This window comes from Maniola hyperantus, chromosome 12 (genome assembly GCF_902806685.2).
Source record: "Maniola hyperantus chromosome 12, iAphHyp1.2, whole genome shotgun sequence".
NCBI lineage: Eukaryota > Metazoa > Arthropoda > Insecta > Lepidoptera > Nymphalidae > Maniola > Maniola hyperantus.
In genome coordinates, this window is record NC_048547.1 from 200,969 (window position 1) to 225,786 (window position 24,818).

The 24,818-nt window shown below is 39.9% G+C and overlaps 1 protein-coding gene across 5 annotated transcripts in view; it reads left to right on the forward strand.

Moving 5' to 3' along the window:
* Positions 1 to 21,625: 21,625 nt before the first annotated feature.
* LOC117987153 (EGFR adapter protein-like) overlaps positions 21,626 to 24,818 on the forward strand; it is a 107,624-nt gene continuing 104,431 nt past the window's right edge. For 4 of the 5 annotated variants that reach the window (XR_011237382.1, XM_069502212.1, XM_069502210.1 and 1 more), the window contains exon 1: positions 21,673 to 21,752. Coding sequence is in view for 4 of the 5 variants with exons in the window: in XM_069502212.1 (XP_069358313.1) it covers positions 21,709 to 21,752 (44 nt within the window). In the remaining variant the exon portion in view is untranslated. Of the gene's footprint in view, positions 21,753 to 24,818 lie in introns of all 5 variants that reach the window. The other variant, XM_034974114.2, reaches the window with a different exon arrangement.

Here is a 24,818-nt window from a genome sequence, read left to right on the forward strand (position 1 = left end):
ATTGATGAGGTACTTATTTGCATACATTCATTACTTCTGTGATTGTGACTATCATAATATGAAATTATAGCTACTTCACTGATGCAGCTTTTCCTCGACTTTAAAGTATCCACGTGGATTTAGGGGGTTGAAATATCTCGCTAAAATTTCACAAAATTCTTTGTTTTTAACTACTTAAGTCTTAAGTTTGTAGACCAAGTGGTTGGAGCTACTTGATGAAGCCAAAACAGGACCGTTATGTTTTTAGTGGTAAATTTAAAAAGATAAATTCATTGACTGACTGACATACGTGCCGCAGTCAATTAAGTAATTTAGGTAGGTACTACCAGCGTGGAAGAACATTCGCCGAGGCGTACCTACCGCTAAAAATCAAAACATAACACTCCTATTTTGAGTTGATCAGAGTCGGGTAATTAGAAGCATCTTAAGTTTAGGAACACCGGAGCGTGCTCTAACCGCCGCCGCCGCCGACACTGAACTGCACTTCGTCGAACTACGAGTACAAGTACACCTGCTAATACTTTGAGAAACTCACGCCTTCGTCTACCTATAGTATAGTGCATTCAATATTGACTGGCGTGTTTCCACTTGAGACCGACATTAGCAATAACAATAGGATTACATTCGACATGCCACGTAATGAGAGTTGAATGTGTTTTATCGTAATTCCGTACGAGATAGACTATACTTGTACGTTCTTTGTAAATATTTTGTGTCAGTTTAAAGGCGAAGGAAACAAACAACTTTGTGCTCGGTAACGTAATGAGGCGACGGCGCAGGGCAGGTACCTACTTAGTCGGTAATATTATGTTTTTCAATCTCGCGGTAACGAGGTGCTTTGTCGCGCGTCGCGGCCGCTCCTAACACGAGATTAGCTGGGAAATTGACCTGCGGCTCTAGAACAACCTGCGCGACAACACTTCTCGTGTTTGTTTCGATCGTTTTTATCAATAAAGCGTTGTTCCGCGAAAGATATGTTTCACATTGGTTGTGCTCGGGCTGCTGCGATGAGGCAACTTACTTAGTTATATAATATAGGGTACATTAGGTATCAAAAGCCATTTTTGAAGTATACAACAACGTCAAATCGTTTTCAAAGTTAAGTTGATACCCATTACAAATCAAACAGTATTTTATAGTTCCTAACTATTTCTCGCTAATAGTAGTATCTCTCGACGAAGGTTGTAATGTAGCAAATATTGTAATACTAGCTTATGCCTCCGACTTCGCCCGCGTATGGAATTAGGTTTTTAAAAATCCCGTGGGAACTCTTTGATTTTCCGGGATAAAAGCCTATGTCACTTTCCAGGTCTTTATCTATACCCATGCAAAAAATCACGTCAATCCGTTGCAACGTTGCGACGTGATTGAAGGACAAACCAACAAACAAACATACTTTCGCATTAGAGATTGATGACCGGACAGAGTTTGGGTAAGTTAAGATGATAAGAACTTGTTGCGCGTTGAAAATGAAATGGAGCGACGCGCATATCTAGACACGTGCGTCATATTGTCGTCACCCGCTGATAGATAAGTAGCCTTAGTTGGTTTTTATATTTGCTGTTGGCATAAACAATGAACCTATTTGAAAGGCAAAAAAACAATAGATGTAACCCAACGATAACAATGAAGATTTTTTTAAAGTAGTAAATTTAATAACCCTAGAAGATATAAAAAATGACCAACACTCAAATCTAGATCCACAAAAAGAAAAACTTGTATTTGAAAATGGAATTTATTACAAAAACAATAGAAGAAGGAAAAAAATCATACTATCAGAAGAACTTAGCAAAACTCTAATAAAAGACGTCCATGACACTTATTGCCACATTGGGAGGACTCAGATGATAAGTAAAATAACACCATTTTACACAGCAAAGAATATCATCGCAAGCATTAAACAAATTTGTGATGAATGTGAAATTTGTATAAAAAACAAATCAAGGAGGAAGTCAAAATATGGCTTAATGTCACATTTAGGTCCAGCAACACGTCCGTTTGAAATTGTCTCTATTGATACAATTGGAGGCTTTGGAGGATCACGGTCAACAAAAAAATACTTGCACCTTCTGGTCGATCATCTCACAAGGTATGCCTATATATTCACATCAAGAAACCAAAGCTCCACAGATTTTATTAAGCTAATAAAAAATGTGACACAAAGCTATAATATAGATATGGTATTAACGGACCAATATCCTGGTATAAACTCCAAAGAATTTAAAGAATTCCTGAAGAACGAAAGCATAACAATGATTTTCACTGCTGTGGATTCACCATTTTCTAATGGACTTAATGAAAGGCTAGATCAAACTTTAGTCAATAAGATAAGATGCAAAATAAATGAAAGTGATAAAAAAATAGCATGGACTACTATTGCACAAAAATGTGTAGGAAAATATAACGAAACAGAACATACAGTTACAAAATTTGCTCCAAAATACCTCTTAGAAGGCGAAAATGTAAACATTCTACCACTTGAGATGTCACATATAACATTATAGATATATAATTTCCTAAATAAGCTAAGAGGTAGTATATTAATTAGCAAGCCTCGCTACAGCTCGGGCTGGTCCGGGTGCGAGATGGGCGCCGCTAACGCCGCGCCACCTGACTCAACTGGCAGGGTACCTGATCGAAACAGTTTCATTTAGATTTAAGCCCCACATCCATACTAATATTATAAATGCGAAAGTGTGTCTGTCTGTCTGTAGCTGCTAGTTTCACGGCCCAACCGTTCATCCGATATTGATGAAATTTGGTACAGAGTTAACTTATATCCCGGGGAAGGACAATTTCAATTTCATCCCGGAAAATTGATGAGTTCCCACGGGATTTTTAAAAACCTAAATCCACGCTTACGAAGTCGCAGGCATCAGCTAGTAATATTATAAATACGAAAGTGTGTTTGTTTGTTGGTTTGTCCTTCAATCACGCTGCAACAGAGCTGCGGATCGACGTGATTATTTCCACGGGCATAGGTAGTTAGTTAAACACCTTGAGAGTGACTCTTATCCTGAAAGAAATCTCATGAGATTTTTGAAAACCTAAATCGACGAGAATGAAGCCACAAGCATCAGCGTGTAGACGATTACAATTTTGTTTTGAGTTCATTGAAGTTGATTGGTTTTAGATTTAAATATGACCCTTTTGTCCTTATTATAGTAAGTGAAAAGATATTGTATTGTATTTCTGTAAGTAAGTAATATAATTCCCAGCGCGTCTCGGCTGGGTCGGCTGGGTCGGCTGGGTCGGCTGGGTCGGCTGGGTCGGCTGGGTCGGCTGGGTCGGCTGGGTCGGCTGGGTCGGTTGGGTCGGCTGGGTCGGCTGGGTTGGTTGGGCCGGCGGCGCGCGGCGACGAGCTTCAAATATAATTAGAGCTGTTCATCACTCACTGTAGCTAAATGATTATTACAATGCTGCTCGCACTGAATAAACATTGCAATATTATCCAAAAACAACGAAAAGTATTGAAGGGATACTCTCAACTTAGGTTCATTTCTCTCAGAAATCACTCAAATATAAATGTACTAGTTCATTTCAAACCCCTATTTCACCCCCTTAGGGATAAAATTTTCAAAAATCCATTCTTAGCGGATGCCTATGTCATATGGCAAGCTATCTGCATGCCAAATTTCAGCCCGATCCGTCCAGTAGCTTGCGTTAATAGAACAGTCAGTCAGTCACCTTTTCCTTTTATATATTTAGGTGACGGCTAAACGCGCGTGTTAGTCGGATCAGTTACACCCATATTCACAATCATTACTCTGTTCCACCAATCACATTACTGAATAATGCAGTGTTACGTTCTAAATAATATCTGTCCCGGCTTTACTCACGTGTTTAGTCGACGTTAGCCCGACTAGTTTCGTCGACTAAACACGTGAGTAAAGCCGGGACAGATATTATTTAGAATGGGAATCACTCACGGTAGTTTAAACGCTAAAACAGTGTTACGTTTATTTTCAATAATCTAAATGGTGGAACCCACACTATGCACCCACACTATTCGAGGGCACTGGGAGACCTCATAATTAATAAGTAATTGTGAATGCGGGTGTCAATCTCCTTAGCGCCGCATCGCGAGCAGAGTCCCATCCCAGACGGCTTTGAACTTGGAAACTATATAGTTGGGCATTTTCCGACAAACATATCGTGAGATTAACTGTCACACGAGTACAGTGCGCGGCAGAATGACATTTCGGCTTTGTAACGCGTTGTCTCTGTCACTCATACCTATAGGACGTTTTGTCGGTCTCAACGACAGAGACAATGCTCTACAAATTTGCAATCTCCTTCTAAAGGTCGATGTACATTACTTTCTGCCGCGTTCTGTAGGTAGGTTTTGTTAACTATTTGAAGACTTCGTCCTCCTCCTTAAGGAGCTCGGGGGTTCGCTCCGACACTGCTTCATGTGAGTTTAATTAACAATTAGGTTAGGTTAGGTAAACAATAAAAATCACTTGCTTTAACGATGAATTACAACATTTTGAGGAAATGAAAATTCTCCATAATGTTCCCAAGGAATCCTCCAAACTAGCACTTGTTGGCACGTCACTCGTCATCGCTCGACGACAACAGCGACGACTGATCATAAAATCAATAGTTATTCAGTTAATTTTAATTGCGTATCAAAATTCGGCACGGAGTTTCAATTCGTTTCTGAATCTTTTTTGTACTTAATCAGATTTTTAATTTATTCGAGTCATTTTATGAGAAGGCATTGAAATGATAAGTAAAGGTTTGAATGCAGCATCCGTTACTTTGGGGATTCGCAAATATCGCCGAGCGTCGCTTCATCTCCGCTTTGATGTTCTATTTGAATTTCAAATTGGGGTTTTTTGTGTGACCTCCGGAGTCCCGGTGAACAGATCCTTCTCGTGATTATTTATTAATACATTTTTTGTGGAGGTTCCCAGATAGCGAGTTTGATCGTAAATGAAAGTAAACATTGCTAAGACGGTTTTGATTTTCGGAATAAAATAAAACGAGACTGATTATAATATTCATGAATCAGGATATTTATCCTACATTTATTCGTTTCTAGCTGCTGCCCGCGACTTTGTCGGCGTGGAATTAGATTTAAAAAATCCCTCGGGAACTCTTTGATTTTCCAGGATAAAAAGTAGCCTATGTCACTCTCCAGGTCTTTAAGTACACCCATGCAAAAATCACGTCGATCCGTTGCTCTGTTGCAACGTGATTGAAGGACAAATCAACAAACGAATAATCCAACAAACCAACAAACAAACACACTTTTACATTTTATAATAATATGGGTACTGATACCGAACTTACGTCTTAGGACCGGTTCACACTCACAGAGTGCAGTGTCACGGAGTGGAGCGGAGCTGAGTTTTTAGTTAACTGAGTAACTAGTTAACTTACGTCTTAAAACCGGTTCACACTCACAGAGTGCAGTGTCACGGAGTGGAGCGGAGCTGAGTTTTTAGTTAACTGAGTAACTAGTTATCTTACGTCTTAGGACCGGTTCACAGTCACAGAGTGCAGTGTCACGGAGTGGAGCGGAGCTGAGTTTTTAGTTAACTGAGTAACTAGTTATCTTACGTCTTAGGACTGGTTCACACTGACAGAGTGCAGTGTCATGGAGTGGAGTGGAGCTGAGTTTTTTATAACTAGTTAAAACTTATTTTATTTGTCTTTTTAGAGTTCCGTACGTTAAAAGGAAAAAAGAACTATTATGGGATCACTTTGTTGTCTGTCTGTCTGTCTGTCCGTCTGTCTGTCTGTCGTGTCTGTCAAGAAAACCTACAGGGATCCCGTTGATCTAGAATCATGAAATTTTGCAGGTAGATAGGTCTCATAGCACAAGTTAAGGAATAAATCAGATAACCGTGAATTTGTGGTTACATCACATAAAAAAATTGTGTTCAAGGAAAAAATAATTCGGTACCAAATCACATACCTATAGATTGCGCTATTGTCATTAACTTTCAGTGTTGCACATAAAAATGTTAAACTATCTTGTACGATAGTACGGAACCCTTCGTGTGCGAGTCCGACTCGCACTTGACCGGGTTTTTTACTATGGTGAGAGTTCTGAAGAAAGAGTCACCAATCCATTGCCATCGATGGATAACTAAAGTGAAAAACTGAGAAATTTAGTTTTTAATGTTTTGAAATGTGTATAACGCCGACAGGCAGGTATATAGCCCGCCGAAGCAATGGAAACTGTAAACCATCCATCGATGCCACGACCAACTATGTCGAAACCAATTTCCTCCGACGTGGCTTCGTGATAAACCTATCGATATTAATAGTGGCTCTCTTTAATATTGTATTTACTTGTAAACAATATTTCGCTTTATGAAGCTTTCCGACTGTGACGTCACATGGATTGAAGTTGCAATTTCATGTATTTCACTAAGAAAACACCGTTGCTTACCAATCCGTGTGACGTCATGACAGCTCATCAACCTAAAAAGATGGCGGGTAGCGTTTTCGCGGCGAAATTTGACATGCACAATTTAAATGCATTTTTATTACACTTATCGTTCGAATAAATTTTTTATGAATTTTTGGTAGTTTACTATCACTTTAGGATCAAATTAAGACACTTTTCTAAAAAGGGTAAAATCCCCAAAGAAGACTATAGCTGTTTTCTCTGATGTAATTTTACGCTTGGATTGCATCGCAATACCGGTGTTCTATCCTAACATAACAACACCTATCTCCAATACAGGTCGTTATGAGCACTCGCCATGTAATCGAACTCGAGCCCCGAGCGGACAACTTGGCAACTAGCAAGCTGAACTCGCTAACGTTGTAACAAGCTGAGGCCACTCTGCTGTTATTACTTATCCCTAGTTTCTATTGTCTTGTTCGTTGAATCGGAAACTTTAATCATCATTGAAAGTTTTTCCTACGAGTGCTACGAGTGCTACGAGTGCTACGAGAGGTCATACAACGTACGGGCTTTAATGAAACTATTGACTTTTAATCTTGGCTAGAATTTAGCTTATCTTAGATAAAAGTCGAGTTAAACTGTTATCACAGCTCTGTTTATTTTAAACTAGCTAATAGCTAGCTGCCCGCGACTTGGTCCGTGTGGAATTATGTTTTTAGAAATCCCGTGGGAACTTTTTTATTTTCCGGGATAAAAAGTAGCCTATGTCACTCTCCAGGTCTTTATGCAAAAATTCACTCAGTTCATTCAGTTGCACCGTTGCGACGTGATGAAGGACAAACCAACAAACCAACAAACAACACATTTTCACATTTATAATAAGGGTTCTGATTGAGAAAAAGGCATGCCTGAGAGTTCTCCATAATGTTCTCAAAGGTGTGTGAAGTCTACCAATCCGCACATGGCCAGCGTGGAAGACGTGGATGGCCTAAACCCTTCCCACTCTAAGAGGAGACCCGTGCTCTGTAGTAAGCCGGCGATGGGTTGATCATGATGATAATAGGTCACCAATCAAGGGCTAACAAACAATGTAGGTACATTCCATTATCATGTTAGCATATTAACTTGTTATCTGCAACGCGCGTGCTGATAGCCGAAGAGGCTAATGTCTACTCTGTGCTAATGTTGTATCTGGCAGTTACGCACCCTCATTACACGAGCGACTGGCAACTTGTCGCCCGCCGCCGGAAACAGTTTTAAATGCCAGAATAATGGCCGATAATCCCGCCCCTGGGCCGTTTCGTTCCCCGCGACCGAATTATCTGCCGTTGTACAAATAAACGACCTAAAGTTTTGCGACCACTCAACAATAGCCATGATAGCCTAGTGGTTAGACGTCCGCTCTCTAATCGGGAGGAATCTATTATGTTCTTTTCACGAATACTTTCTCTTCTTCTTTATCTTCCTCTTGTACCTATTCTACTCCCTCTACAGTCTACAACCTCTGGCACTGCCGAGGGTCACTGGTAGAGATCTCTCATAGAGATAAGTGCTTCCCTGACCACTTTTACTCTCTTTTTCTCTTTATTGTAAATGTTTTTGGTACGATAAATAATAATAATAAAAACTTGAAAAAGTTAGAGTGTACCTACTGTCCCACGACTGGGCAAGGCCCTCTCTTCAATTTTTGTTCCTCTTTGGACCACTTGCCATCCAAAAGTTGGCTTAAATTTATACTTTTGTAACTTTGTCTGTGGGGTACAGTCTCTGGAACTACTGAACTGAATTTTGCAAATTCTTTCACCTGTAGAAAGCTACATTATTCCTGAGTTGTTACTCAGGATTGATGTAGGCGTTTTGTAGGCTATATTTTATTTTAAAAAAATTAGAGATCCATGCTTAAATATTGTAATAAGCTGCCCGTGCGAAGCCGGGGCGGGTCGCTAGTACAATATAAATATCTTTGAATTAGAATTTAATTTTCTTCTTGTAATCAAGTCGGTTTGTAATGTATAAAAAGTTCGCCCCCGGATCTTTTCCGCGCCCCGGCCACCCCGGCCACCCCGGCCACCCCGGCGCGGGCGCGGTGACAGCGGGCAACAATATAAAGGGCTCGCGGGACAAAGGGTTCCGGCTCCTTTGACAAAAACCTTTACTTGTTCTTATTGGCGTCTTTGTCTCAGCTGACTGTTGATAACTACCTTAAAATCAGTACCCTTATTATAAATGCGAAAGTGTGATTGTTTGTTGGTTTGTCCTTCAATCACGTCGCAACGGTGCAACGGATTGACGTGATTTTTTGCATGGGTATAGATAAAGACCTGGAGAGTGACTTAGGCTACTTTTTATCTCGGAAAATCAAAGTGTTCCCACGGGATTTTTACAAAACCTAATTCCACGCGGACGAAGTCGCGGGCATCAGCTAGTGTCACATATTTTAATGAAATGTCAATGTGATATCCTTTTGGGACAAAATATTGGAAGCTCATGATATACAACTTAAGGAATATGTTGTTAAAGCTACAGACCGTTCAGTTATTTTACCTCTGACGGTATATTTGACACTATTGCAAATCACACAATAATAAACCCTATGCTCTAAGGAATAAAGCAAACAAAGCAATATTGCCAATATTACATCAGAGGTAAAATAACTGTGAACGGACTGTAGGTACATTTTACCACCTTACCCTAAGACACCGAGCAGTTTTCACGCCTTGTCATCATCAGAATCATCTTCTCTCCAAATGAGAAGGGCTTGACCATAGTCCACCGCACTTACTGAGTGTCGCTTTCTTTAACGATAAAGGAAAACACCGTGAGGAAACTTGGATGCCTGACAGTTCTCCATAATGTTCTCAATGGTGTAAGTCTGCCAGTGCGTACTTGGCCAGTGTGGTGGATTATGGCCAGACCTTTCTCATTCGAAGAGGAGACTCGTGCTCAGAAGTGAGGGTGGGTTAACGACGGTGATGATGATCATGAGTTCAATTTAAACTACGTGAGCTAGAGCTACATTTACCACCTGTGACGTGAAAGCCGAATTCCTCAGCCATCACCTCGCAGCAGCACGTGCCCTCCCACCCCTCGCCCCCCCTCACCCCCACCCCCGAGCCGCAACAAAGTCGCCGTGAGCTTCTTATTGCCAAGTTTTAATTAAACTGACATCAGTCGGGCATTAAGTACAATGCACCCGCTCCGAGCTGACAAATTGCTCTTCAAACTTGTAGTATGCAACTTCGTAGTATGTTATATGTAACACCTCAGCGTTTTGTGTAAACTTGGATCTCAGCTGTCTGGCTCCGTTTCATATTCCATTGCGCGCTGGCATGTCAGTAATTGCATCGAAAGAAGACTTTATTTCGAAGATAACAGGTATATAAAGGTGTAAGGGTGTCTGGCCTGTGGTGGGGGGCACGACACTAAGTGTCTGGCAACGCATGACGTGATATCTAATACTATTCCGAAGAAAATAAAAAAATTTAGACCTTATACTTTGACGTAAGAAGTTATCTCCTAAAGTCACCATGATCCAAACAAACGTTACTTTCAGTGTTGGAGAGAATACGCCGAAAAACTTTCAAATTTTATAAAATAACAAAAGTCTGGCACGCGCTGGCTCTCTTTCTATAGTAAAAGCGGTACAATTTTTTTTTGTCACCAATCGTATCAAAAATCATAGATACTATTGTTTTGTCACAGGAAGGTTTTATTATAGGGAGCGGTGATAGTCTAGTGGTAAAGACGTTGACTTCCGATTTGCGAGGTTCGATCCTTAGGTTTAGGCCATAGTCCGCCACGCTGACCAAGTGCGGATTGGCCACACACGTTTGAGAACATTATATGGAGAACTCTCAGGCATGTAGGTTTCCTCGCGATGTTTTCATTCACCGTTAAAGCAAGTGATAAGTATTTAATTGCATCAAATGTACATAACTCCGAAAAGTTACAGGTAAAAACGTGCTTGGGATCGAACCCCGGACCTTCCGAATAGGAGACGGACGTCTTTACCACCAGGCTATCACGGCTGTTTGTAGCTGTATCATCACCGACCCTAATTTCCATGAGTGCACCCTCCCGAGTCCCGGCAGGCGGCATCACAATCGTGCTGTGTAGTGTAATTCTCGCCACACAGTACACGGTACAGCGCGCGCTTGTAACGTGTAATTAATTTAAGATCCAGATTTGTGATTACGTCACCGAGTCACGTACCGAGCTAATTAGAGCTGAATAAACTAAATATTGCATTCTGTAACACAGGCTACGTTTATTACTACGAGTATATTATATCACTATCTACACTAATATTATAAAGAGGAAAACTTTGTTTGTTTGTTTGTTTGTTTGTTTGTTTGTTTGTACTGAATAGGCTCAAAAACTACTGGACCGATTTTAAAAATTCTTTCACCATTCGAAAGCTACATTATCCACGAGTAACATAGGCTATATTTTATTTTGGAAAAAAATAGGGTTCCGTAAGATATTTGGGTTTTTCGGACACAAGGTGTAAAAAATCAACCAGAAAAGTTACTTATTTTGCGTACGCTGCCTAAACTATAAAAGATAGAACCATAAAATGTTCTAATTAATTGTAGATCTTATAAATATCTACAAAAAAGTCCGCGACACACTATACCCATCTATGTCGAGTGAGGCACAGCAACCATTTTTTTATTTAAAAATCTTGAATTTTTTTTGGACTACATTTAAACGCGTTTATTTTACTCATGCTATTAATCCTTATCAAAATAAATGATTTCATCACTAAGAACAGTTTATGGAGATAATATTTGGTCTTTGAATGATTAAAATTGGACGTTTGGTTTTGAAGTTATGGCGAAATTAAAATATTACGATTTCTGCTGCACGGCCCGTTGTAATATAAAGAGGTAATGTCGTTAAGTTTGTTTGTAGGGGGTAATCTTTAGAACTACTGAACCGATTTTAAAAATTCTTTCACCAGTAGAAAGCTACATTATCCTGAGTGACATAGGCTATACGGGATCTTTAAAAACCTAAATCTACGCGGGCGAAGCCGCGGGGATCAGCTATATTATATAAAGAGGTAATGTCGTTAAGTTTGTTTGTAGGGGGTAATCTTTAGAACTACTGAACCGATTTTAAAAATTCTTTCACCAGTAGAAAGCTACATTATTCCTGAGTGACATAGGCTATACGGGATCTTTAAAAACCTAAATCTACGCGGGCGAAGCCGCGGGGATCAGCTAGTAATTTATAATGTGAAAGTTTATACCACGACTATCTTGACGTGAATTTTGTGTTTCTCCATTGGAATGGTCGTCAAAACCACTTCAATGATTTGCCCGGCGCTTTAGACCTTCTGGAGTTAGGTTTTTAGGTTTCCGTACCTCAAAAGAAAAAAAGGAACTCTTATAGGATCACTTTGTTGTCTGTCTGTCTGTCTGTCTGTTCGTCTGTTCGTCGTGTCCTGTAGGGTACTTCCCGTTGACCTAGAATCATAAAATTTGGTAGGTAGGTAGGTCTTATAGCACAAGTAAAGGAATAAATCCGAAACCATGAATTTGTAGTTACATCACGAAAAAAAATTAAAATGTGTTCATGAACAAATAATTAGTTTTTTCAATTTTCAAATTAAGGTAACTTTACCAATTAGTGGGGTATCATATTATGAAAGGGCCTTACCTGTACATATGCTACAACAGATTTTTACTTATTTTTAAGCTATTAAGTTTTAGAGTTTCGTGCAAATTGTCGAAAAAATAGGACTGTAGTACGGAACCCTCAGTGCGCGAGCTTGACTCGCACTTGATTGGTTTTTTTACTTGTATCATGATTTCATTGTCAGTTTGTGGTAAAAAGATTCTGTGTATGGACCGCGTATAATGTGGGTGTGCGTGAAATACGCATTTCCGCGAGAAGCTACTTAATTACCTTTTGTTCAAGACAAGAAACTGTACTAAGAGCCATGACAATGTTGTCTAACAGGTGTGCTGTGAGTGTCAGTAAAGAACCTAAGACTTACGAACTGTACCTACTGAAAGACTATAATCCTTTTCCGTCCCAGTAACAGTAACAGTAACAGTAACGTAACAACAAAACGTGCCTCGGATTAGTTCGGAATCCCCTCACTGCAGTGAATCAAATACAAGCTTTTTATACGGAAATCCAACGTATTTTAGCGAAAAATCGACTAACATTTTTTTTAAACTAACGACGATATTGTTCAACAAAAACTTGAAAATGGACAACTTTTTTTCTCTCTCTCTCTATTGGCGCCGTATTCCTTTGTCTCTACTCTCGTCACTTATATTAAAATCCATCCCTTTCACTCCACTCTACTCCATCCCACTCCAGTTTGACAAACTTCAGTGGTCTTTCTACTCTATTGCCCAATTCTATTCCACTCAAAGAAATGTTATGTACTAAGTACTTCGTAGAAGAATTATTACCTCCTATGTCGATGATTCCGCTTCACTCCAATCTAGGCTCTAATTTTTTAACCTATAATTTATTTTCACCTAATCCATACCAATATTATGAATGCGAAATTAGGTAAATATTCTGTCCGTCAGTCTGCTTGCTTTTCAAACCTCATCTATATAATTTAATCGATTTTGACGTAATTTGGTAAAGAATTAGCTTGCATATATGCTATATGCTATTGATATATGCTACTTTTTGTCCCGGAAAATCAAAGAGTTCCTACAGGATTTATTGAAACCTATGTCCACGGTTCGAATTAGTGGGAATCATTTATTTGCTACAAAGATAGTTTGCAGCCTTGGAACGAACATAGGCTACTTTATATCCCGGAAAAACCAAAGAATTTCCACAGGATTAAAAAAATCTATACCCAGACGGACGAAGTCGCCGGCATCATCTAGTAAGTTTTAATTGGTTAATAGCTTATACTGCCATAGACTAATTAATGATTTTATTAATACTTACTTTATAATACTGATTAATTAATTACCTAAATGTATTACGACGCGTCGAAAACATTGTTCAGGGAGTTAGGAGAGAATCTTTGAAGCGTGGAAGGAAATTGTTAATTTTATGTTAATTATTATCTTTGTTAACCTTCGATGAAAGCAATTGTTATGGGTTAACGTTATCGCGAAACATAACCGTTGTCGATCGTCGAGGAAAATTAATTTGGAACTGGAGCGAAGCTGTTAAAAGTGCCGTTCGTTGAATTTTTACCGTTTTACGACTTAAGAGGCACCAACAAGCGTAGCTTTATCGTTCGTAATAACATCTTTATGAGTCTTTATCATAATGCTGGCATTACGTAGCGCCGAGCGCCGAGCGCGTGGCTGAAGGACTTCACTAATACTTGTCTAGTAATAAAAAGTTAGTGTCATAGTTTGTGTGCGCGCTCTTTATGCAAACACTATAACATCTAGGACCTGTGTAACTTGCCTTAGTTCACCTTTCAGGGCGGGTCACATAGGTGGTACAAGGGCTTAGCTTATGCGGCTACGAGGGTTGCGGAGCTGAAGTGGCAATAGGCAGGGCACATAGTTCGGAAAACCGATAGATATTGGGGTCCGGAAGGCGCAGGACGGACGACATCAGGCGAGTCGCAGGGAGCCGCTGGATTCAAGCGACGCAAGACCGTGGCGTGTGGAAGTCCCTACAAGATACCTGTGTCCAGCGGTGGACGTCTAACGGCTGATGATGATCATGATAATGAGGATGCTCGCGATCAAATTCTCTACAAAATATTTGACAATTGAATAGATCGGACAATTCTGGCGTATGTTTCTAGTATAGTAATTATTTTGTTTACAGCCACAACACAAGGATCCAATCGAAGCTCAGCCGCCGCGCTCTGACTTGCAGCAGCTTTCAGTTTTGTACAAAATATTATTCGCGACTAGAGGGGCCATTTGCACGTGAAGCGGTTAAAGTAACGTTAAAGTTAACTTGATAAACAAAAAATGACACTTTGGGTTGCACAAGTAAAAGTACATAGAGTTTTAACCATTTGATAGTGACTAGCTAACTAGCTATGGATCATAAGATCCAAGTATCAGATTTTAGGATTGGAATAAAAAAGCCATTCGATTTTTTCTTCAAGAAATTGGCAGCTTGGAGTTGAAAAGTTGGCTGTGTCATCTCCATGCTTTGAAAAGCATGAAATTTTCTGGTTTCTCTTCAACGTGCTGAGTTGCCATCCCATCGGATTATGTGAAGGGTGAAGGAATAGCTGCACTCTTTATTCCTTTAAGAATTTTAGCGTGCACACTTGATCTCTTTAATATTATCTCCTGCGTAGCTGGTTAACCTGCGGTGAAGAAATGTCCGAAATCCAGTCGGTAGTAAATTATAATTTTTTTTGGTGGTATTTTACTTTAACAATAACCTTACTTTAACCGCCCGATGTGCAACTGGCCAATAAAGTGTACTGAGCACCACTCACAGCGACCTGTGTTCGTTGACCTCGATATCAAAATGCCATATTTGAAAAATCGCAGCTTTCAACACAGCTTCAGTGTTTCTAACCAGGCTTACCATAACCTAGGGCAGCGCTACGTACCTATCTGTAGGTTCTACAACAGTAAATGCAGCTTCATATTCTGAAAAAGACAACTAAAAATAATTTTACTAAAAAAAGGAAACAGAAATCATGCCATTGCCTTAAATTAAAAAATAAAGCGTCAGCAAAATAATATCTTTGCTTTCATTTTGTCTGCTTCATCGTTACTTTGATTCATAAGATGACGAGAAGACATTTTTCAAAGTCAATAGAATTCAACAACACATATAGGACAAGATTATTGTCATAGTGAAAAACGTTTTCTAAAACAGTATACTTATTCTGAAATGGAAAAATAAAAGAATTGTTCACGAAAGAAATCTTTTTCACAAGTATGTCGCAGAAAACGTCCCACTTATTTGTCAAACAATTCGTATTCACATGATTCATGAAGTGCCTAGTTGTTGGATTCCCTCCTATAGCCTCACTGTAGGCACGTCCTTGACGTGATCGCGACTTGCCTTTACATCGTCCGACACGATATTAGGTGTATCCAATATCCATGCGATATTTATCGTTTCAGCTAGTTAGTAAGTATGGCATTTTACATGTCACCAACGTTGATAGTATATTCGAGCATCGTGACATTTCCGTTCGAATATATCATGTTCACTTGTTTAAGTTCTTTCATAGTGTGAAAAGTTAGAGTATTGAACGCAAGAGTAATGTTGTCTTGGTCTTAGGCGCCCCTAAACCCCACGTTTCACTCAGGATTCTCACTACGCTCGGGAGTTACTCTAAAATCCCTCGTCAGGCTTAGGATTGATCCCGGCAATCGTAACGTAAGACATACACTATATTTTATGCACAAAGCGAGTACAAATTACTATAAGTAATAATTTTTTTTTAGCTAAATTACAGAACTGCAGAATAACGTTAAATACGTAACTTTAGCTAACTAATGTATTAGTTCAAATATTAAACTGTACTCCCAACTAGTGTACCTAAACCCAAGCTAACAATTATAATTTTCATAAAAAAATTAATAGGAAACATCAAGGTACGGCTAAACGCTTCTGACAAATTTAAGATAGACGATTGAATGTTTTTTTGCTGCTTTTAATGCGTAACAGGTATCGGAGTAGCGTTCAACCCGATATCGGATCGGACCCGGAAGAGGCGCAGTGAAGCCCGTGTCAAAGTAGCACATAACTCATATAGCACGCCACTCATACAACATTCACGCGTGATTGACGCGGCATTACGCGCCGCGCTGAATTATTCATGCTCATAACCTTCGCTGATCGAGGGGATCTGATTATTTCACACACAAGGCCGCACTTTGGCTCACCACTAGGTTTGTGTTGCAACTTGCAAGGTGTCAAAGTAGCACATAACTCATATAGCACGCCACTCATACAACATTCACGCGTGATTGACGCGGCATTACGCGCCGCGCTGAATTATTCATGCTCATAACCTTCGCTGATCGAGGGGATCTGATTATTTCACACACAAGGCCGCACTTTGGCTCACCACTAGGTTTGTGTTGCAACTTGCAAGGTGTCAAAGTAGCACATAACTCATATAGCACGCCACTCATACAACATTCACGCGTGATTGACGCGGCATTACGCGCCGCGCTGAATTATTCATGCTCATAACCTTCGCTGATCGAGGGGATCTGATTATTTCACACACAAGACCGCACTTTGGCTCACCACTAGGTTTGTGTTGCAACTTGCAAGGTGTCAAAGTAGCACATAACTCATATAGCACGCCACTCATACAACATTCACGCGTGATTGACGCGGCATTACGCGCCGCGCTGAATTATTCATGCTCATAACCTTCGCTGATCGAGGGGATCTGATTATTTCACACACAAGACCGCACTTTGGCTCACCACTAGGTTTGTGTTGCAACTTGCAAGCTGTCAAAGTAGCACATAACTCATATAGCACGCCACTCATACAACATTCACGCGTGATTGACGCGGCATTACGCGCCGCGCTGAATTATTCATGCTCATAACCTTCGCTGATCGAGGGGATCTGATTATTTCACACACAAGGCCGCACTTTGGTTCACCACTAGGTTTGTGTTGCAACTTGCAAGGTGTCAAAGTAGCACATAACTCATATAGCACGCCACTCATACAACATTCACGCGTGATTGACGCGGCATTACGCGCCGCGCTGAATTATTCATGCTCATAACCTTCGCTGATCGAGGGGATCTGATTATTTCACACACAAGGCCGCACTTTGGCTCACCACTAGGTTTGTGTTGCAACTTGCAAGCTGTCAAAGTAGCACATAACTCATATAGCACGCCTCTCATACAACATTCACGCGTGATTGACGCGGCATTACGCGCCGCGCTGAATTATTCATGCTCATAATCTTCGCTTTACGTTCGGAGGTGTTTTTACTATCATAGTATTAATCCTTATCAAAATAAAATTGTTCGTCATCTCAAGTGTTTAATTTAGACCAAAATTGTCCTTTTGTATCATTTCATTTAGAATAATATCATAGGAGATATCACGAAATTAAAATATTGGCGACGGCCACGGCAGTCCGTGAGTGCAACGCGATTATATCGCAGTGCGATTATATTGGATATAGGTAGTGGCTACCTACCAAGTAAAGACTTTTTGAACTCGAGGATTCAACTCCTCAGCCTTGATGCTGTAAGGAATTGCGTTCTTAAATCGTGGTGATACCATGGGGTTTTTTAAGAATCATGCGTTCAAATGTTTTTACGAAATTCGGCACTGAGATATCTTGCATCACGCGGACGGGCTACTACGGATAGGTTACTTTTTGTCCTGGAAAATCAAAAATTCCCACGGGATCTTTAAAAATCTAAATCCACGCGGGCGAAGCCGTGGGAATCAGCTAGTCTAGATAATAAAAGGTATATAAATCAAAAATGAAAAAGAAATCGATGAAATCATAACAATATGAACATGAATTAGGCAACGGCATGATTACGACGTAATACCTCCAGCTCTTGCGGCTCACGAGTGAAATGGAAAATGTAATGGAAGGAATATTTGTCGGCGCTCGTTCACAAAGGATTTGTTATCTTCTTCGATATCAGCGCATTCTCTGGCGTCTGGCGACATCCTGCGATCTCTAATATCAATTCAATTTCCGTTAAAAATACACGCTGGAGTGGATCAAAAAACTCATTTAGGAGCTATTTTGTGAGTCTTGTTGACGTTGTTTGGTTGTTTAGTGTTTAACTAAAATAAACGTTTCGGTACGATACCGTGTAGAAACGAAAGGGGCTTAATAAAAACTGCCACACCTTCCAGGTTCGCTCGCTTCCATCTTAGACTGCATCATCACTTACCACTAGGTGAGATTGCAGTCAAGAGTTAACTTGAATCTAAATAAGTAAATAAATAATAAATAGCCTATATGTTATTATTGTTGTGTACGCTCGGGTCGCTGAACCGAATTAATTGTGAAGGTGCAACAGCGTGGGTGTAGACTTAGCGCCGAAGAGATTCCTCTTGTCAGTAGAGCGGCTATTGAAAGATAAAAACAAAAAGAATATTAGCCACGTTAATACTTTCCCCTTTCCCCTCCAATCAAGGGTAAAGCTTGTACTAGGAGTAGGTACGACAATAGAGCTTACTAATTTTTGTAATTCAGTTATGTAAACTTGCATTTTTACACGAGTAAATCACGAGTAAAGTACAATAAATAGACCGACGATATAAAGAGGCTGGCGGGAAGTGGCTGGATGAGGAAGGCTGAGGACCGGGTGTGGTGGCGCTCTTTAGGGAAGGCCTATGTCCAACAGTGGACGTCCACAGGCTGATGATGATAATGATGATGATGATGATGAAATCACGAGTATAGTTTGTACGGGCAACCCAACATAAAATTGCTCACAACACAATTTAAAAAAATCCGAGTATCACAAAGTTTCTGTACAGCAAAGCATATTGTACTAAACGGTAAAGATAAAACATATTTTTGCGTGTATAGTAATAATATAGAAACACGAGTGAGATTCAAACTGACGAACCTCTGTAAATATTCACTAGACTATCATAACTAACTTCTACTTGATTAAAGGTTCTGTAGGTTTTTTATCTATACTACTTAATTAATAAAATCAATTATAAGTTAGCTCTCGACTGCGATCTCACTTGCTGGTAATTGATGATGCAATTGAAAATGGAAGCCTCTCATTAAACCAGACCAATTTAGGAAAAATAAATAAATGCATTTAGAAAATGCCCCTGGGGGAATCAAACCCGGCACCTCCCGCTTAATACCACAACGCTCATACTGTGCCAGGGAGGTCTTCGAGAGAGACTCATTGATAATTGAGAGTAGAACAACAGCCAAATGACTCCTTTTTATCTATGTACTTTTACCACTTTGTCCTATGTAGCTGGTATAACGTGTAAATATCCCCGGGGCCACAATTCGGGCACAGCGCGGCCGACCGGTCGAGCCTCGGACCAGTTCTGCGACGCGCAAAAACCAGCGCTGGTGGTGTTGCTTACATCAGGGGTATTCCCACAAAGTTGGCTAACTTTTATTCGAACATCTTAGTTTGGAGAAAGGCTTTGATGGAAACATAATCAAGTGTCGTCGGGAGACACCCATTTTTTTTTATTTATTTATTAGACAAAACGAAAAGTGAATAATTTACACCACACTTTTAGACCAAAGCACTAGATAAAAAGCCGAGACTGGTGTTGGCAGTTTGCAGCCCAAATAGACCGTAGTCTGTGCTAGGGCTGACAAAGTTCATCGACTTCATTAATACTATATTATATTATATTATATACTATACTATATTTATACTATACTATATATATATTCAACATTACTAAAACTATATTTTATTTGGTGCAACAGTGTTAATGCATACGGAGTTTAGATGTATAATTTAAATAGATAGGATAAGTTGTAATAAGTTAAAGCATTCGTTTCAACAGATCTTGTCATAAAGACGTTTAAAATTTTCAAAAGAGGTTTCTAGGAGAAATTTCTTTATATAGAATTTAAGTTTTTAAAGCGACGCCTGCGCTTACCTACGCATTTTTCAGTGAAATTGATTTTGACGGAGAATTTCTAGATGACTACACGTAACCAAAGTAGTTGACCACTACAATCAAAATATCAACCATTTTTACAGGAGAGTCCGAAAAAGAAGCGTAAATTATTGTAATGTATGTAAGTAGGTACCTACCTGTGTCAATTTCTTTATTCCAAAATTAGCTCTAAATGCCTGAACAGATTTGGATGGATTGCGTAACGTTAGAATCCGTTCATCATACTGAGTGACACTGGGGCCGATTCTCTAGTACACAATCTCTAAACTAAACTAAATTAACAGGTCTAAGTCTAGTGCTTTCCTTTTCCGCAAGCAACATTATGAAAGGGATAGCAATAGATTTAGTCGTGATATTTTAGTTTAGTTAAGAGATTGTGTACAAAGGAATTAGCCACATTGGTTACTTTAAAATAAAAACCGGCCAAGTGCGAGTCAGACTCGCGCATCGAGGGTTCCGTCATTTTGCATAATATGATATAATATATCATACCCCACTTGGTATAGTAATCTTATTTTGAAAGTTGAAAATACCTCTTTGTACATTTTAATTTTTTTATGAAATGTAACCAAAAATTCCTCTTTAGGTATTGTGCTATAAGACCTACCTATATGCCAAATTTCATGATTCTAGGTCAACAGGAAGGACCCTGTAGGTTCTTGGTAATACATTTTCACATACCTAGGTCCTTAATTTTATCGTTACCGTTAAGAGTCTTAACAGGAGGTGTGCGTGAGTACATACAGATACCCGCTTTGCCTTCAAATGTCGGGTTCAGACTTAAGGCCGTTTCCAAAACAATTTTGAGTCTCATTAGAATGGAAGGACGGTAAAACGGACTGAAATTTAATTAGTGGAATTTGAAACTGTCTGTACATCTGGGAAATATATGAACTATGAAGCTCCTAAAATAAAATAAGCAGATAGTCTACTGATATATAATTATTAGCAACAATTCACGTAGATCATCATCATCGTCGTCAACCGATGTCCACCGATGGTCCTGTATCCAGAAGTGGACTTATGTCCACTTGCATTGCTGTATGTGGATTTTCTTTGATAACGTATAACTTCACTCGAGCAAAGCCGAGTAAGTTTTTGTGGTGATAAGTTTTTAGCGGTTGGGAGATTTTGGGATATACTTATGAAAACTTTAATTGCAACCGACCGACAATCGACATGCTAATTGAAAAGAGCTTTTAGTTCCTTAATGCAACCTCGTCATCATCAACCGATAGACGTCCACTGCTGGACATAGGTCTCTTGTAGGGACTTCCACACGCCATGGTCTTGCGCCGCCTGAATCCAGCGGCTCCCTGCGACTCGTCTGATGTCTTCCGTCCACCTAGTGGGGGGTCTTCCAACGCTGCGTCTTCCGATGCGAGATTCCCATTCCAGCACCTTGGACCAGTAGGAGAACTAGAGTAATCGACATAGCTTAAGGTTGCGCAGCTGAAGTGGCAATGGGCAGGGCACATAGTTTGTACAACCGATAGACAACCTATTAAGGTTAAATTTTTAATGGAAATAAATTATGTATCGTTTCGGTAGTTAGAGTAGGAACAGCTCCTACTTTTTTCATAGTTTTTTTTTTAAATTTCATCAACAGTCTTGGTTAGCAATTTTTTTGAGTAGGTAAAAAATAATGTTCGGTCTGGCAACATCGCAGCGACTCTGGCACTCGCCAGTCGCCACTGTGGCCGGAGAGCAGAGTGCCGCTGGAGGCGGGCCGAGCGGCGCGAGTGTCGTTCTGTGTGTGTGTTTGTGCGTGACGTGTGTGTGTCGGGGATGCGCCGGCGCCGGCCGCCATGCTGGCCCTCCGCCACGCCAAGGTACCACCACCCTATAGAATAGGCCAGGGAAAAATCTTGCGGGAAAACGTCCTTGGAATGTCATGTTCTACTAGCTGATGCCCGCGACTTTGCACGCGTGGATTTAGGTTTTTAAAAATCCCGTGGGAACTCTTTGATTTTTCCGGCATAAAAAGAAGCCTATGTCACTCTCCAGGTCTTAGGTAAGCTATACCCATGCAAAAAATCACGTCGATCCATTGCTCCGTTGCGACGTGATTGAAGGACAAACCAACAAACCAATAAACCAACAAACAAACACACTTTCGCATTTATAATAGGGGTAGTGATGGAAACGTTATATGCGCAATGAAAACAAACACCGAAGATAATTTCCGCAAGCGGAATTCTGTCTTTAGCGGAAGTTTATCTTACTGTATGTATTTAGCTGTGATAGTCATTATCATCATCATGATCAACCCGTCGCCGGCATACTACTGAGCACGGGTCTCCTTTCAGTATCAAGTGCGGATTGGCAGACTTCACACACTTTTTAAAACATTATGGAGAACTCTCAGGCATGCAGATTTCCTCAAAACGTTTTCGTTCACCGTCAAAGTAAATGATATTGAATTGTTGCAAATGCACATTTACCTCCGAAAAGTTAGCTTTCATCGCAGTGCCAGTAGTCTAATAAAAAGAATATTATAAAGTTTTACGACACTACCAATTTGTTTACTCAGATTGTACTGTCAGTCGGACAAGTGTGAACTGTAGCGCGGCTGCTGCTAATGTGGATACGTTCGACTTTTCCAGTTTTTCCCGTTTTCCCAGCCTCTGCCAATATGTGCGCCTCGTAAATCGTGGCACGTGACTCCGAGTATACTTAACGAGTAGGTAATCAGAGCTCGATTTTATATATCATGTGGACTTGGGTGAAATTTAAATCTTTTCATATCGAAATTTGTGAAAATTTTACAAATTGGATGTACTTTTCCAAATATTTTCATACTAATATTAAAGTGTGTCTGTCTGTCTGCTAGCTTTCCACAGCTCATAAGTTTAACCGAAAGCTTTCTTACAGACACACATACACCATAGACTTACTTTCGCAAATGATATTAGTTTGGGTTAGCACGTTAGCAGACCCGCCCCGGCTTTGCTTGAGCGAAATTCTACGTTATAGAGAACGCTACGCAGACAGACAGACACACTTTTGCATAACACTAATATTATAAAAGGTGAAAGTTTTTATGTGTGTGTGTATGTTTGTTACTCTTTTACACAAAAACCTACTGGACGCATTTGACTTGAATGGATATACCCTGGATTAACACATAGGATACTTTTTATCGCGGAACACCAAAGAGTTCCCCCGGGACGTTTTAAGAACCTATATCCAAGATACCCAAGGGAATAAAGTCACGGGCATCCGCTCGTTTATAATATTATAAGCCATAGTTTAGATCCTTGGATGGGACAATGTAGGTATTTTGCACGTCGTCATGTCAGTGCATCAGCGCGCGGAGCCAGCTGCTAGCTGCTAGCTGCTAGCTGCTAGCTACTAGCTGCTAGCTGCTAGCTGCTAGGTGCGCCGCGCGGGTGTCGGATTGCCTTCTAAAATATATCTACACTGATATTTCCATTATAAATATAGCTAAATTCCTACTTCAGTAGGAAGTACATGCGCTGCGAGTTGCGACATGACCTACGCGGAATGTTTGCAAACTTTTCTATTTTCCAAATGGATTTACAGCTATCTCTGAGATACCAAACATCAAAATCTTTTGAGCTCTTTGGCTGCGAAAAATTTATACACACAGATACAGATATAGTACATATTTTGTTTTTTCAAATCAAATCAAATCAAAACCATTTATCAAAAAAAAATTACAAAAAAAATAAAAACCGACTTCGATACACAAACACTAAAAATTTAAAAATAATTTAATTTATTATCGAATAAATTATGTATACAAGAGTTAATATAGTTCCATAATAATACTTTTTGGTGCCGGTACCAATTAGCTTTAGCTGCGCGAATCGTCTAGACTTCATATTTTTATGAGACTCCACAATGGCACCTCATTGGCACCGACCCCAAAAAATATTATTATGGAACTATATTAACTCTTGTATACATAATATATTCGGTAATAAATTAAATTATTTTTCAATTTTTAGTGTTTGTGTATCGAAGTCGGTTTTTATTTTTTTTGTAAAAAAAATTTATTTCACAATTTTTAGTGGCCCCATGGAATTATGCTATGACTGGTTAAAAATCTACTGTTTACTAAGCTATTACACTGATCGCGAGCAATTTACTCTTATCCGTTGAGGAGTTCCAGTATCTATCTTCGAAGATGTTCATCAGATCTTCACCAAATTTAAATGGGACCAACTTTGAAGTATACCCTTTCAAACAAAAAAAGAATTTTCAAAATCGGTCCAGGCGTCTTCGAGTAATCGGGGAACATACATAAAAAATAAAAAAAAAGATTCCAACGAATTGAGCACCTCCTCCTTTTTTTGAAGTCGGTTAAAAATAGGGACTATTGAAGCTGTGGTGGCTCAGTGGTTAGGACGTCCACTTTCTATTCGTACTCGTAGGTATACCGGCGGACACACACCTCTAACTTTTCGGAGCTATTCGGGATCGAACCCGTCGCCGTCGAGCTCGGATTAGATGGCGGACGACCTAGCCACTAGGCTATCACAGCTTCAAGGGTGTTACACCATAGTCCTCATCGTGACACGCAATTCCACTGGGACGAGGCCGCATTCCCGCAAAGAGACAAAAATGTCTTAACCACATTGATATGAAAACCAAAGATACGCACTTCCCAACTTTCTTGACACTTAAAAAGCGTGTATAGAAGCCCAGTATCAAGACAGATACAAACTCCGTTACCTTCGCTACAACCATACTACAACCATACTTAGTGAACGTGATGAACAGGCGCGTCTATAGTGCGTCCACCAGTGCATATTTCATTTTTCGCGCACTTAGGAAGTACCTACGGAGAAAACATAGATCCATTATTGTGTAGAGCACTATTTAGCAGACGTCAGTGTATGCTACACGCATACATTGACGTCAGGTAATTA